General features: G+C 44.9%; 1 protein-coding gene across 2 annotated transcripts in view; it reads right to left on the reverse strand.

Annotated features, from left to right (window-relative positions):
- The window catches only part of mgll (monoglyceride lipase), a 104,221-nt gene extending 95,963 nt beyond the window's left edge, over positions 1-8,258 (reverse strand). The window contains exons 1-2 of one of the 2 annotated variants that reach the window (XM_059943937.1): positions 6,134-8,258; positions 5,730-5,872 (exon numbers count right to left, since the gene is read on the reverse strand). In XM_059943937.1, the coding sequence (XP_059799920.1) occupies positions 5,730-5,778 (49 nt within the window). In that variant the 5' untranslated portion in view covers positions 5,779-5,872; positions 6,134-8,258. The remainder of the gene's footprint in view (positions 1-5,729; positions 5,873-6,133) is intronic. The other variant, XM_059943938.1, reaches the window with a different exon arrangement.
- Positions 8,259-15,717: the final 7,459 nt, after the last annotated feature.

Below are 15,717 nucleotides of genomic sequence, written 5' to 3' on the forward strand. Positions count from 1 at the left end.
TTAAGAAGTGCAAACAAGAGAAAATCTGCAGATGCTACAAATCAAGATAATACACACAAAATGCTGGAAGACCTCAGGGGGCTGGGCAGCATCTATGGAAAAGAGTAAACAGCCGACATTTGAGAAGTGATCTGATAATGGTGAATAAGATCATGAGGGGCATGGGCAGAGTGAAGGATGTGTCTTTTTCTCCCCCAGGGAGGGGGATACTAAAAACAAGAGGTCATTGGTTTAGGATCAGAGGCAAGAGATTTAAAAGGGAAGTCCAGGGCAGCTTCTTCACACAAATGGAGGTGCATATTTGGAGTGAGCTGCCAGAAATAGTGGTTGTCAGGCATATTAGCAACATTTGAAAGCCATTTAGGTAATTGCACTGATAGGGGAGGTTTCAAGAGCTATAGGCCAAAAGTGAGCAGATAAGACCAGATTGCTGTGCTACATATTTGGCAGGGACCAGATGGGCCAAATGGTCTGTGTCCATGCTGTAGGACTCTGCAGAGTTGGAGCACGGGAGAGGGGAAGTGGGATAGACATGTTCTGGGTCAAAACCTTGCATCAGGGCATAAAGGTTGTAGTTGTCCTGTTCTGTAACCCAAAGGAAAGTGACAGCTATCATTTTTCTCTGCTGGCCCTTTGAAAGATTTAACTGATAATTCCCACCAACTCAGATTTTCCAGTGGTCCAGGCAAACCTGAGGCCAGTATCCATTTATGGAAACTACTGGTGAATCTGCTCCATTCACCTTTACAGGGCACTGCCTGAAATAATCATCATATCTCCCCTGGTGACTTTTGCCAATTATCCTCTGTCTGTGCTCTTGCAAACTAGCTGCAGAATTTTCCCTTGTAACTAGAGCATTGGATTCGGTTCAGATCACCCCATTATAGGAAGGGTGTAGAGAATTTGAAAAGGTTGCAGAAGAGCTTTTGAAGAGGGCAAGAGGATGTCCCCACCATCGAGGACATCTTTGAAAGGTGCTGTCTCAAAAAAGACAGCATCCATCTTTAAGGACCTCCTACCCCCCCCCCCCCCCACCCAGGACATGCCCTCTTCTCATTGTTACCATCAGGGAGGAGGTACAGGAGCCTGAAGACACATACTCTATGCTTTAGAAACAGCTTCTCCCCTTCTGCCATCAGATTTCTGAGCGGTCCATGAATTCATTAAACTGCCTTACCATTTTGCTCTCTTTTTGCACTTGTATACTTCTTATAAGAAAGGTCACCCCTGAGACGGAAGAGGAACACCTCATATTCCATTTGGGTAGCCTTCAACCTGATGGCATGAATACCGACTTCTCCTCCCGACAAACAAACTTCCCCTCCCCTTCCTCTATTCCCCGCTCTGACCTTTTACCTCTTCTCAGCTGCCTGTTACGTCCTCCTGGATCCTCTCCCTTGTCCCTTTCTCCTATGGTCCTCTCCTATCAGATTACTTCTTATCCAGCCTTGACCTTTCCCACTCACCTGGCTTCACCTATCATCTTCCAGCTAGCCTCTTTCCCCTTCCGCCTTTTTTATTTTGGCATCCTCCCGCTTCCTTCTCAGTCCTGAAGAAGGGTCTGGGCCCAAAACATTGACTAACTATTCTCTTCCGTAGATGCTGCCTGACCTGCTGAGTTCCTTCAGCATTTTGTGGGTGTTGTTTTGGATTTCCAGCATCTGCAGACTTTCTCGAGTTTCTTATTGTAACTTACAGTACTTTTAAATGTACTGCTGCTGCAAAACAACAAATTTCAAGACACGTCAGTGATAATAAACCTGATTCTGACAAACATGGGTTATTTCCTCTGGTTCAGCGGAGGCTGAGGGGAGTCCTGATAGGAGCTTATAAAATTACAAGAGGCACGGATAGTGTAGACCACCAGTATCTTTTTAGGGCCAAAATGTCTAAAACTATAGGGCATGCATTTCAGGTGTAGGGGGAATTTCAAAGGAGATGCAAGGTGTTTTTTGCACAGAAAGTGGCAGATGCCTGTAATGTGCTACCAGGGGTGGTGACAGAGACACCTAGGACTGAGGTGTTAAGAGTCTCTTACATAGGCAAGTGAATGTGCACAGAATGGAGTTAATTTTGCAGCTATATAGGACCCTGTTCAAACCCCACTTGAAGTACTGTGCTCACAGTTCTGGTCACCTCACTACAGGAAGGATGAGGAAACTATAGAAAGAGAGCAGAGGAGATGTACAAGGATGTTGCCTGGATTGGGGAGTATGCCTTATGAGAATAGGTTGAATGAACTCAGCCTTTTCTCCTTGGAGCGACGGAGGATGAGAGGTGACCTGATAGAGGTGTATAAGATGATGAGAAGCATTGATCGTGTGGACAGTCAGAGGCTTTTTCCCAGGACTGAAATGGTTGCCACAAGAGGACACAGGTTTAAGGGAGTAGGTACAGAGGAGATCTCAGGGGTAAGTTTTTTTACTCAGAGAGTGGTGAGTGCATGGAATGGGCTGCCGGCAATGGTGGTGGAGGCGGATACGATGGGGTCTTTTAAGAGACTTTCGGATAGGTGCATGGAGCTTAGTAAAATAAAGGGCTATGGGTAAGCCTAGTAATTTCTAAGGGACATGTTCAGAACAACTTTGTGGGCCGAAGGGCCTGTATTGTGCTGTAGGTTTTCTATGTTTCTATGATATGGACCAAAGGGAGAAGGGATCAGAGTAATTGGGATTTACTAGTTTAACTATTTTGGCACAATCCAGTGGGATGAAGGGCCCTGTTCCTGAGCTGTATGTTCTAGGTTCTATATAATTCCACATTTCAACAACAATGACCATTTTTTTATTGAGGCACCACATAACGTATCCCATCCTGGGGCATCAGGGCTTGTTAAAGCGACTGTTCTGCCCTGGAGTGTAAGAAACTGCAGTGTTATGGATACAGCTCAACACATCACAGGAGCCAACATCCCCTCTACGGACTCTGTCTAAACTTCTCTGTTCAATAGGCTCTTGAACAGAGGGGATAGCTTCGCTCACCCCAACACTGAACTAAGGGCTCGCTTTCAAGGACTCTTCATTTTCTGTTCTCAATATTTATCATTATTATTATCTTCATTTATTTGTACTTACTGTGAATGCCTGCAAGAAAATGAAAGTCATGGTTGTTTGTGCTGACATATCTGTACATTGCTAATAAATTTTCTTTGAACAAGGACCCCACCCACCCCAGACATTTTCTCTTCTCCCCCCTCCCATCGGGCAGAAGATACAGAGCGGGGTTCACAAAATGCTGGAGGATCTTTTCCACTTTTTGGAAAAGAGTCGAAACTTTGAAAGGACACCAAGCCTGAAGGCATCTACCACCAGGCTGGAGGACAACTTCCACCCAGGTGTTGTAAGACTGTTGTGTGGTCCCCTATTTCATGAAGGTGGACTCTGGACCTCACAATCTGCCTCATTATAACCTTGCGCTTTATTGCCTGCCTGCCCTGCTCTTCTAGGTACCTGTTACACTCCGTTCTCTGCAACACACTCAAAATGCAGGAGGAACTCAGCAAGACAGACACCATCAACGGAAAAGAGTAAACAGTCAATGTTTTTCAGACCCTTCCTCAGGACTCGGCTTGAAACTGTTGACTCTTTTCCATAGATGCTGCCTGGCCTGCTGAGTTCCTCCAGCGTTTTGTGTGCGTTGCTTTGAATTTCCAGCATCTGCAGATTCTCTCTTGTTAGTGACGCTCTATTCCCGTTGCTTCCCCTCGATGCACTGTGTAATGATCTGCCAGGATGGCATGCGAAACGAAGTCTTTCCCAGCATCTCGGAGCATGTGACAATAATAAGCCAATGTAGCGACTTAGTTTTCTAAAGTACGGCAGTGCATATGCAAAGATGTTCCAGGTCACGGCGCTAACATCAGGTTAATGCACGGCCCAGGAAGGCCAAGTAAAAGTTAGCGGAGACCATCTTGTTAGTGAGGCGAACTGTCTGGAAGATCTTTACCCGGGAGGACAGGGCGGAAGGACGGGAAGTTCAGGAATCCATAACGTGGGAATCAGAAGGCGCGGCGACCAAATCTAGGGCGATCCGATCGGGACAGAAAGAGAGAGGGAAACTTGTAGAGTGAACAAAGATGCGAGAATTTTTTTTAATTGCTCAGGGGAGAATTCAAGATTGTTTGTTGTCATTCTTCAGTATAGGAGTGCAAAGGAGAACGGAAAGATTGTTACTCTGGGTAACACAATCAGCACAAATAACACAATAAAACACAAGTAACTGTTATACACATAGACGAAGCCACGCTAGGTGATGTGTATGCAGTGGTGGTGGGGGCGGGTTGATGGGTGGAGGTGTTGATCAGCCCGACGGCTTTAGGATGTAACTGTTTTTGGGTCTGGTGGTTCTAGAACACAGAACACAGAAATCTACAGCGCATTAAAAGGCCCTTCGGCCCATAATGCTGTGCCGACCATGCCACCTACTCTCGAAAGTGCCTAGGTTTCCCTTTACTTCATCGCTCTCTTGGCCCGTGCATTGGCGCCGATAGATGACCTGTTGATGACTGCGTAACCTCTTACCTGACAGAAATAACCTATCCGAACCAATTTGGTTAAACTTTACGGACAGCAGCGAGAATCGAACTCAGGTCTCTGTTTCTGGAAAAGCGTTATGCTAACCGCTACTCTACCGTGCCGCCCCAAGGTTGTAAAAGAGGGCACACAAGAGAGAGAATTGCCCGTGCAATAAACGAGCCCGCGTATCCTTTGACCTTCACATCCATAATCCAACCGCGCCTTTAATCCAAAGAGATTTATATCCCAGTCCCTGTCCTTATTAATTGGATAAACGGGGTTTGATTTTCTCATTCAACAGCGGAATGAAAACAGCTCTGAACTCGAGGAAACATTGCGTCAAGTTCGTTATTAAGTATTGATTTTCGAAGCTGGGAATCGCTTGCCAGTGCGTATATTAAAGGACTTAATAAGCTTAATTGTCTCTCGTGTTCGCCTGATACCTGAGAATGCCGCTCCCTCAGATATCAGCATTGCAACACGTCCCTGAATCCCTGCCAAATATTCTGCTTTCTTATCGGCAAGGATCCGATATACTTTGACAGTAACACACACTAAATGCCGGAGGAACTCAGCAGGTTAGGCAACATCTGGGAACAGACATCTCGTCTCCGGCCGAGATACCCTTCATACAATCACTTATGTCCTACTCCCATGTGACTTCCCAAAACGCAATCCCTTAAAAATCTCTTTAAAATTCCTATTGTATCTGCCTCTATCCCCACCCTCTGAAAAAAGGCTTGCCCCTTACGCCTCCTTAAAACACCCCTCTCACCTTAAAAACATGTTTTCTGGTATTAGATATTTTAACCCTGTCAACTCTGGCTAGGTCGCTCATAATCTTATAAACCTTTGTCAGATCTCCCCTCTGCCCCCGCGGCTCCAAAGAAAAGAACCCAAGTTGGTCCAACCTTTCCAGTCCAACTTTCCAGTTGATCTATTTCTGATTGGTTAATTGATTTATTATCGTCACGTGTGCCAAAGTGCTGGGAAGAACTTGTCTTGCACACCACCTGTACCCGATGAAGGGTCTTGGCCCAAAACGTCGACTCTTCATTCCTCTCCATGGATGCCGCCTGACCTGCTGAGTCCCTTCAATGTTTTGTATGTATTACTCTGGGTTTCCGGCATCTGCAGAGACTCCTGTGTTCACACCTGCACAATACACGCCGCCTCCAGCCCTCTGAGGGACAACCACACACGGAGAGAGCTTACCTGGGGGGAGTCGTGGGTTCCCAGTAGCGACAGTACAGGTAATTCCCATCCTCGTTCACAAAGTGTCGCAGGTCACTGTAGTGCAGCCCTTGAGGAGTCAACCGGTCCTGCGTCTTCTGGTGCATGGTGTCAGTGCAGCAGCTCTTGTTGCACATGGTTAGAGCGAGAGAGATAGAACAATTTAGAAAGTTACACCACTGCTGTGTGTTTCTAACTGTTTATGGACAATAAGGTCCGCGCCATGATGTCAACTCTCCGGGGAGCCGTGCCCTCTACGATGCGAACACACTCTCATCCCGACACGCCGGCGTTCGAAACGGAGACAGAACTCCGGAGCGCCTTCAAATAATTAACCGTAACGCAGCGCGGAACAATGACAGAATACGGGGAAAGGGAGTCCTTACCTCGCAGTCAGAACGTCTGCGCGACCGAGCCCTCGCCGCTCGCTTCACATTGCGCTCTGAGATCTTGAGGAAGGTTTTTTTTTAACACTTCCTTCTATGCGGATCGCGGAAACCACATCGACTGCCTCTGGCGGTGTCCTTGTCCACCCCTCCGCGGCTAATTTAGGGTTTTGTTTCAGCGAGAGATCAGAGTGCGAGAGGAGGAAGCTCTTTGTGTGCGTTCGCTAGCAATCTATTTCTGCGCTTTGCCACAAATAACACACGCACACATAACACAGAGAGAACACTTCACTGTTCACGTGAACCGCTAGGCATGTGTGTCGCTGGGAATCCGATGTCGCTAATTGATTTCTCTGCTTCTTAGATATAAGGAAGAGGTCAAAAATAAATGTTCCCGATGAAGCGCCTCGGCTCGAAACGTCCACTGTTTATTCCCCTCCATAGATGCTGCCTGACCTGCTGAGTTCCTCCAGCGTTGTGAGTGTGTGTGTGTGTGTGTGTGTGTGTGTGTGTGTCTTTAGAAATACTTAGTGTCCCAGGCAGCATCTGTAGAGGGAGAAACGTGGGGACCTGTCATCAGAAGCAGTATTTCCCCTGAATAAATCAAACATTTGCCTTAAACCTCCCGTACAACCGCTCCGGTTTCTGAACCAACCCGCACAACCCTAATGGTTCACAAAAATTATTCCGGGTTTGACAGGTTTATCATATGAGGAGAGTTTGATGGCTCTGGGCCTGTGCTCACTGGAATGCAGAAGAACCATAGCTCATTGAAAGCTATCCAATGTTGAAAGGCCTCGATAGAGTGAATGTGGAGAGGAGGTTTGCTATAGTGGGGGAATCTAAGACCTGAGGACACAGCCACAGATTAGAAGGACATCTATTTAGAATGGAGATGGAGGAATTTCCTTAGCCAGGGAGCGAAAAATAATCTGTGAAATTTGTTGCCACAGGTGGCTGTGGAAGCCAAATCTTTGGATGTCTTAAGGCAGAGGCTGGTCTGGGCATGAAGGGTGACAAGAGGGAAATGGAGGCGCAGACTTGGTGGGCTTAGTTCTACTCCTATGGTCTAATCACAGCAGTTTAACAACATGATCGCCACGTTGATCAGAGTTAGGTTTATTATCAAATGTGAAATTCAGAGAAACTGACACAAAGTGCTGAAAGAACTCAGCAAATGAGAGGAATAAACAGTCACAGTTTCTCTTGTGTTTATGTCATGAAATGTTTTGTGACAGCAGTACGGTGTAAAACATAGAAATAGAGTATAAATTACAATAAGAATAAATATAAATGGAGTAGAAATGGAGCAAAATAGTGAGACAGAGTTCATGGACTGTTCAGAAACCTATTTATTTAGTTTTTGAGATATAGCATGGAACAGGCCTTTCCAGCCCTTTAGGTCATGCTGCCCGATTTAACCCCAGCCTATTCACCGGACAATTTACAATGACCAATTAACCTACCAACCTACCAGTCTTTGGACTTTGGGAGGAAACCGGAGTCCTCGGAGGAAACCCACACAGTCACGGGGAGAACATACTGTCCTTACAGACAGTGGTGGGAATTGAACCGGGGGTCGCTGGTACTGCAAAGTGCTGTGCTAACCACTACACTACCATTCCAGGCAGCTTTATTTAAAAAAAAATCTCTCAGCCCAATTTAACACTCCCTTCTATGCAGATTGCGGAAGTGTCCATGCACCAGTGACTTTCATCTCACCCAATAGCATTCCTTTCCTAAAAAAAACAAGAGATTCTGCAGATGCTGGAAATCCAGAGCAACACACTCAAAATGCTGGAGGAACTCAGCAGGTCAGGCAGGAATGACAGTCGACGTTTCAAGCTGAGACCCTTCATCAGGGCCGGAAAGGAAGGGGGAAGAAGGTGGGGGAGGTGAAGGAGTACAAGCTGACAGGTGATAGGTGAGACCAGATGAGGAGGAAGATAGGTTGCTGGGTTGGGCCTATTCTTTTCCTTTTCACTTTCAACTATAAACCTCGCTTCTTAAATACTGCTTTTCTGTTCATATCTACTTCACTTGGTGGTACATCCCACATTCTAACCACAGAGTAACCACAATTATGTGAAATAATAGTACAGTTACTCATGCCTAGCTTGTATTCAGTCTCATCCCTTCAGGTGGATGGGAGAGGGGAGAAGAGAGAATCTCTGGGGTGGAGGGGGGGTTTGGTTATGTTGGCTGTTTTATTAAGGCAGCCAGACGTCAACAGAGTCCATGGAGGGGAAACTGGTTTCTGTGATGTGTTGAGTTGTGCCCATAACTCTCTGCAATTTCTTGTGGCCACAGACAGAGCAGTTAATAATAATAATAATAATAATTTTACTAATAGAGCACTTTTTATACAGACAATGTAGTTTAAAGTCCTTTACTATGGGGTAAAAATGCAAACATGAAAATAAAATTAAAAAATAAAAATAAACATGAAAAAAGATAAAAAGATGTTCGCTAAAAGCAAGCTTAAATAAATAGATTTTGAGCGGGCGTTTAGAAGTGTCAACTGACTCTGCAACCCTTATAATTTTAGATATTGAATTACAGTTTAGGAGCGTAGTTCAAAAAAGCTGACCTGGCAATTATCTTTTGAGGGAGATTGTTTAAATTTAGGAGACTGGCAGAAACAGATCTGAAAGCTTGAGCAGGATTATAAACTGAAAATAATTCTGTGGTGTACTCTGGTCCCAGACCAATAAGAGTTGTCATATCAAGCTGTGATATATCTGGATATGATGTGGCCAAGGGCAAAGATTCCTTGGAAATGACCATAAAGAGAGATGGGTGGCTGGTGTCTAGAACAGAAACACACAAGGAAATAGAAGCAGGAGCAGGCCATTCAGCCCCTCCAGTCTACCTGCCATTCAATACAATCATGGCTGACCTCAAGATTCAAGATTGTTTAATCTCAAGCAACACACTCAAAATGCTGGAGGAACTCATCTGGTCAAGCAGTATCTATGGAAAAGAGTAAACAGATCACTTTTCAGGCCAAGACCCTTCAGCTGGACTGGAAGAGAAGGTGAGAAATTAGAGCAAGAAGGTGGGGGGAGCGGAGGAAGAAGTACCAAGTGGTAGGTGATTGGTGGAACCAGGAGAAGGGAAAGATGGTGAAATTAAGAGCTGGGAAGCTGATATGTGAAAGAGATAAAGGGCTCTGGATCTTTTCAATTATTTCAAGTTCCATGGCCCTGATCATCTCATTTTCACCATGCACATCCAGTTCCTATACTGTACACCTCCATCCCCATCAGGTGGGCATTAAAGCTCTCTGCTTCTTTCCAAATAACAGACCCAACTGTCTTCACTGCACCTGCTTTCAGGACGAGACTTTTCAATCCAGAATTAATTAGGTGTCCTCCTTCTTCAAAGAAAGGGGCTTTCCTTCCTCCACCATCAATGCTGCCCTCAAATGCATCTCTTCCATTTTGCTCATGTCTGTCCTCACCCATCTGCCTGCCTCCCCAGTAGGGGTAAGGTTCCTTTTGTCCTCATCTACCATCCCACTAGCTTTCGTGTCCAGCACATAATTCTCCATGACTTCTGCCATCTCCAACAGGATCCCACAACCAAGTACATCTTTCCTTCCCCTTAATTGTCTGCTTTCCACAGTGATCACTCCCTACACGACTCCCTTGTCTATTCATCCCCCCCTTACTGATCTCCCTCCTGGCACCTACCCTTACAAGTGGAACAAGTGCCACACCTCCTCCCTCACTACCATTCAGGGCCCCAAACAGTCCTTCCAGGTAAGGTGACATTTCACCTGTGAACCTATTGGCATCATCTACTGTATCCGGTGTGGCCTCCTGTATATTGGTGAGGTTGGATATAGATTGGGAGACTGCTTCACCAAACACCTACACTCCATCCGCCAGAAAAAGCGGGAACAGCCGGTGGCCACAACTTCAATTCTACTTCCTATTCCATTCCAACATGTCAGTCCATGGCCTGCTCTACGGCCACAATGAGGCCACACTCAGGTTGGAGGAGCAACATTTTATATTCCATCTGGGTAACCTTCAACCTGATGGCATGAACATCAATTTCCTGAATTTCCAGTAATTTAACCCCACTCCCCCTTCACTATTCCCCATTCCCGTTTCCCTCTCTTACCTTACTTCCTTACCTGCCCATCACCTCTCTCTGGTATTCCAACCCCTTCCCTTTCTTCCATGGTCTTCTATCCTCTCCTGTCAGATTCCCCCTTCTCCAGCCCTTTATCCTCTTCACCTATCAGCTTCTCAGTTCCATACTTCACCCCTCCCCAATCCCAGTTTCACCTACACCTCCCACTTTGTACTTCTTCCTCCCCCCCCCCCACCCCCCACCTTCTTGTTCTAATGTCAAATCTCTTTTCAAGTCCTGATGACGGGTCTCAGCCTGAAACACTGACTGTTTACTCTTTTCCATAGATGCTGGGTTCCTCCAGCATTTTGTGTGTGTTGCTCTGGATTTCCAACATCTGCGGACTTTCTCGTCTTTGTTTAATGTCATTTCCAGTACACAGGTGTAAAGGAGAATGAAATAAATGTTACTCCGGATCCGATGCAGCACAAAAAAAAAGCACAAGAAGATAACTAACATAATAATTATTTTAAACACAATAAATACGAATACATACAGATAGCTTATATACATTGATTGTATGTTCATAAAGTGATTGTGTGTACATAACATGACTGACAGGAACTGATAAAGTAGTGATGGGGGTATGGATGGATGGATGGATGGGTGGGTTAGTGGGTCGAGGCTTTGATGTGCCTTGCTGTTTGGGGAAAGGAACTGTTCTTGAGTCTGGCGGTCCAAGTGTGGATGCTATGTATCCTCCGCCCTGATGGGAGTGGGACAAACAGTCTGTGAGCAAGGTAGCCTCAGTTCGTCTTCTGTGCCAATCCCCCAAAGCTCTCAGTTCCCCATTCCTTCTAAAATGCATCAATTTCCTCTTAAAATACTCCTGATGATGTGGCCTCCACAACCCTCTGGAGCAAAGAATTCTAGAGCTTCAGTACTCTCAGTGAGAGGAAAGTTCTAAGTGTCTCGCTTTTAAATGACTTAACACCTTAGAACTAAGTCTCCTCACACCAGTGTAAAACATCTCAGCATGCCTCCTCAGGGTCTTATTGTCTCAATAAGACCAACCTCATTCCTCAACACTCCAAAGAAGAGAGGTCCCTTTTTTTTAGTTATTTATGATTTGATAATATTCCAGTTTTCATACTAGTTTTTTTTTGTTTCATTTGGTAAAATTCCATCTTGCCCGGAACATACTGATGCAATTCTACACTGCCGTTATACAGAGCAGCCGCACTCTGGTTTGGTGCAGCATCCTTTCCCAATGTACAAAAGCTACAGCAAACAGGCCAACAGAAATGTCACTGCCTGCAGTCTACCATCACTGCAGGACTTGTATGTGTCCAAGAAAGAGAAGGGGGCAGAAAAAATCATTGTGGACACTACCCACCCTGTAAACTGCTTTTTCCAAAAACTCCATTCTGGAAAGCGCTAGAGGGTTATTAAAACAAAAACTTCCCACCATCTTAGATGTTTCTTCCCACAGGCAATTCCAGTTAGCTCCTCCACCCTTGATTATCCCCATCACTGCACTGTAACACTTCAAGCCACTTTTATAATGCTGTTTACATTGTAAATACATGCTGATACTTATGTATTTATGCACATTTAATTCCATATTCATCTTAAATCTCAACTTTCAACATCAGACATTGTAGTGTACCCAGCAGAGCACTGAAAGCCTGTACCAAGCAACTGACAGGAGTGTCCAAGGACATCTTCAATGTCTCACTGCTGGAGGTTCCCATGAGCTTCAAAGGGATCACAATCGTACCAGTACCTAAGAAAAGCAGGGTGAGCTGCCTCAATGACTATCACCCAGTGGCAATCACATCTACTGTGATGAAGTTCTTTAAGAGGTTGGTCAACTCCTGCCTAGGCAAGAACCTGGACCCACTGCAATTTGCTTATTACCACAATAGGTCTACAGTGGATGCAATCTCACTGGCTCTCCACTCGGTCTTGAATCACCTGGACAATAGTAATACTTATGTCAGGTGTTCAACACCATCATACCCTCAGTTCTAATCAAAAGCTTCAAAATTTGGGCCTCTGTGCCTCCCTCTGCAACTGGAATCTTCACTGGGAGAACACAAATTGTGCAGATCAGAAGTAATATCTTCTCCTCACTGACAACCAATGTTGGTGCACCTCGGGGATGTATGCCTAACCCACTGCTCTACTTTCTCTACACCCAACACTGTGTGGCTAGGCCCAGCTCAAACGGCATCTATAAATTTGCTGACAACGCAACTATTAGTGGCAGAATTTCAGATGGTGATGAGGAGGCGTACAGGAGTGAGAGAGATCAGCTGATTGAGTGGTATCACAGCAACAGCCTTGTACTCAACGTCCGCAAGACAAAGGAATTGATAGTGGACTCAGGAAGGGGAAGTCGAGGGAACACACAACAGTTCTCATCATGAAATCAGAAATGGAAAGGGTGAGCAGTTTCAAGTTCGCTGAGAATCTATCCTGGGCCCAACATATTGGTGCAGTTACTGTACAAAGAAGGCACAGCAGCGACCGTATTTCATCGGGAATTTGAGGAGAATTGGCATGTCACCAAAGACTCTAGCAAGTTTCTACAGGTGTACTGTGGAGAGCATTCTAATTGGTTGCATCCCCATCTGGTATGGAGGAGTCACCGAACAGGATCAGAAAAAGTTGCAGCAAGTTTTAAGCTCAGTCAGTTCCATCATGGGCACTAGTCTCCTAGAACACCTTCAAAAGCTGATGCCTCAATAAGGCGGCATCCATCATTGCCTTATCACCCAGGACATGCCCTCTTCTTATTGCTACTATCATGGTGAAGACTAACATTACTACCCCTCTGCCATCAGATTTCTGAATAGACAATGAACCCATGAACACTACCTCACTATCTTTCCCTCTCTTTTTGCACTACTCATTTAATTTATTTATATATACATATAAATATAGGGGCCCAAATCTGCTCACAATAATCCGTGAGGCCTCACCAGTGCTTTATAAAGTCTCTACATGACATCCTTGCTTTTATATCCAGTCCTCTTGAAATGAATGCTAATGTTGCATTTGCCTTCCTCATCATGACTCAACCTACAAATTAGTCTTCAGGGAATCCTGCGCAAGGACTGCCGAGTCCCTTTGTGCCTCATTTTTTGTATTTTCTCTTCATTTAGAAAATAATCAACCCCTCTTCATTTCTTTTCTACCAAAGTGCTTGACCGTACACTTCCTGACACTGTATTCCCCTCTGCCATTTATTTGTCCATTCTCATAATCTGTCTAAGTTCTTCGGTGGCCTCTCTACCACCTCAAAACTACCTGTTCCACCTATTTCTATATCATCTGAAAACATTGCAACAAAACCATCAATTCCATCAACCTAATCATTGACATATAAAAAGTATCTCTCCCAACACAGATCCCTGTGGAACATCACTAGTCACTGGCAGTCAACCAGAAAAGGCTTCCTCCATTTCCACTCATTGCCTCCTGGTAATCAGCCATGCTTTATCATGGCTAGAATCTTTCCTGTAATACCATGGGCTCATAGTTTGCTAAGAAGCCTCGTGTGTGGCATCTTGTCAATGCCCTTCTGAAAATCCAAGAAAGTCGACCAATTCTCCTTTGTCTATCCTGCTTGTTATTTCTTCAAAGAATTCCAACAGATTTGTCAGACAAGATTTCCCTCGAGGAAACCATGGTGACTATGGCCTATTTTATCATAATCGACTCCAACATTTTTCCAATGATTGATGTCCGACTAACAGGCCTGTAGTTTTCTTTTTTCTGCTTCTCTCCCTTCTTGAAGAGTGGAGTGACATTTGCAATTTTCCAGTCTTCTCGAACCATTCCAGAATCTAGATATTCTTGGAAGATCATTACTAATGCCTCCACAATCTCTTCAGCCACCTCTTTCGGAACTCTGGGGTGTACACCATCTGGTCCAGGTGACTTATCTACCTTCACACCTTTCAGCTTCAAGAACCTTCTCCCTAGTAATGTTAACTTCACGCACTTCATGACCCCTAACACCTAAAACTTCCACCATACTGCTGGTGTCTTCCACAGTAAAGACTGATGCAAATTACTTTTTCAGTTCATCCACCATTTCCTTGTTCCCTATTACTACCTCTCCAGCATCATTTTCCAGTGGTCTGATATTCACTTTCACCTCTCTTTTATGCTATGTGTATCTGAAGAAACTTCTGGTATCCTCTTTAATATTACAGTATTGGTTAGCTTACTCTCGTATTACTTTATCTTCTTAATGACTTCTTTAGTTGCCTTTTCTTGGTTTTTAAACGCTTACCAATCCTCCAATTTCCCACTAATTTTTGCTCTATTATCTGCCCTCTCTTTGGTTTTTATGTTGGCTTTGACTTCTCTTGTTACCCACGGTTGTATCATCTTTCCTTTAGAATACTTCTTCCACCTTTGTCTTCTGCATTCTGATTGAATGCTCTTGTTAGACAGTCTTCCATTGATTCTGTTATGGTCATTACTCTTGTTGAGTAGGTCCATAAGAAAATGAATCTCAGAGTTGTATATGGTGATAGACATGTACTTTAATAACAAAGTTGCTTTGAACTTTGAAATAAGCAATAAATATCGAGAACATAAGGAGTCCTTGAAAGTGAGATGATAAGTTGTGGGAACAGTTCAGTGGTGGAGTGAGTGAAATCGAGTGAAGTTATCCCCTTTGGTTCAAGAGCCTGATGGCTGAGGGTTAATAACTGTTCCTGAACCTGCTGTTGTGAATCCTGAGGCTCCTGTACCTTCTGGTCTAATCCCACTGTCAGCTCAAAGGATAACAATCCTGTTAACACACACAAAATGCTGGAGGAACTCAATAGGTCAGAGAGCATCAATAGAGAGGAATAAACAGTCGACATTTTCGGCTGAGACCCTTCATCGGGACTGAAAAGAAAGAAGGAAGCCGGAATAAGTAGATGAAGGGAAGGAGTAAAAGCTGGCGGGTGATAGGTGAAACCACGTGAAGGGGAAGGTGGGTGGGTGGATGGTGGAGGGGGTTGGAGTCAGAAACTGGGAGGTGATAGGTAGAAAAGGTAAAGGGCTGAAGAAGGGATCTTCAAATTGATCACGGTCAGTCACATCCACGCATAGGAAACACCAAACAAAAGTTTATTGTCTATTGGGATACAGTGTGAAGTAGGCCCTTCGAGCCATGCCACCCAGAAATCCCCCAATTTAGTCCTAGGAACACTTGACAATGACCAATTAATCTACCAACTAGTAGGTCTTTGGACTGTGAGAGAAAACCAAAGCACGTGGAGCAAACCCAGGGGGTCACTGGGAGAACATACAAACTCCTTTTGGGAATTGACCCAGAGCGCCTGAACTGCTAGCCATTATGCTACCTTCTTTCTTGCTGTCAAGTTAGCCTGTCTTTGGGATCCAGTAACTACATATCCCCAGTATCTGCATTGGTGAAATGTGGAAGGTCCCCTGTAGACAGGCCTACCTTCCCCCTCACCTGGCTTCAC

The sequence above is a fragment of the Hypanus sabinus genome, chromosome 19, assembly GCF_030144855.1.
Source record: "Hypanus sabinus isolate sHypSab1 chromosome 19, sHypSab1.hap1, whole genome shotgun sequence".
NCBI lineage: Eukaryota > Metazoa > Chordata > Chondrichthyes > Myliobatiformes > Dasyatidae > Hypanus > Hypanus sabinus.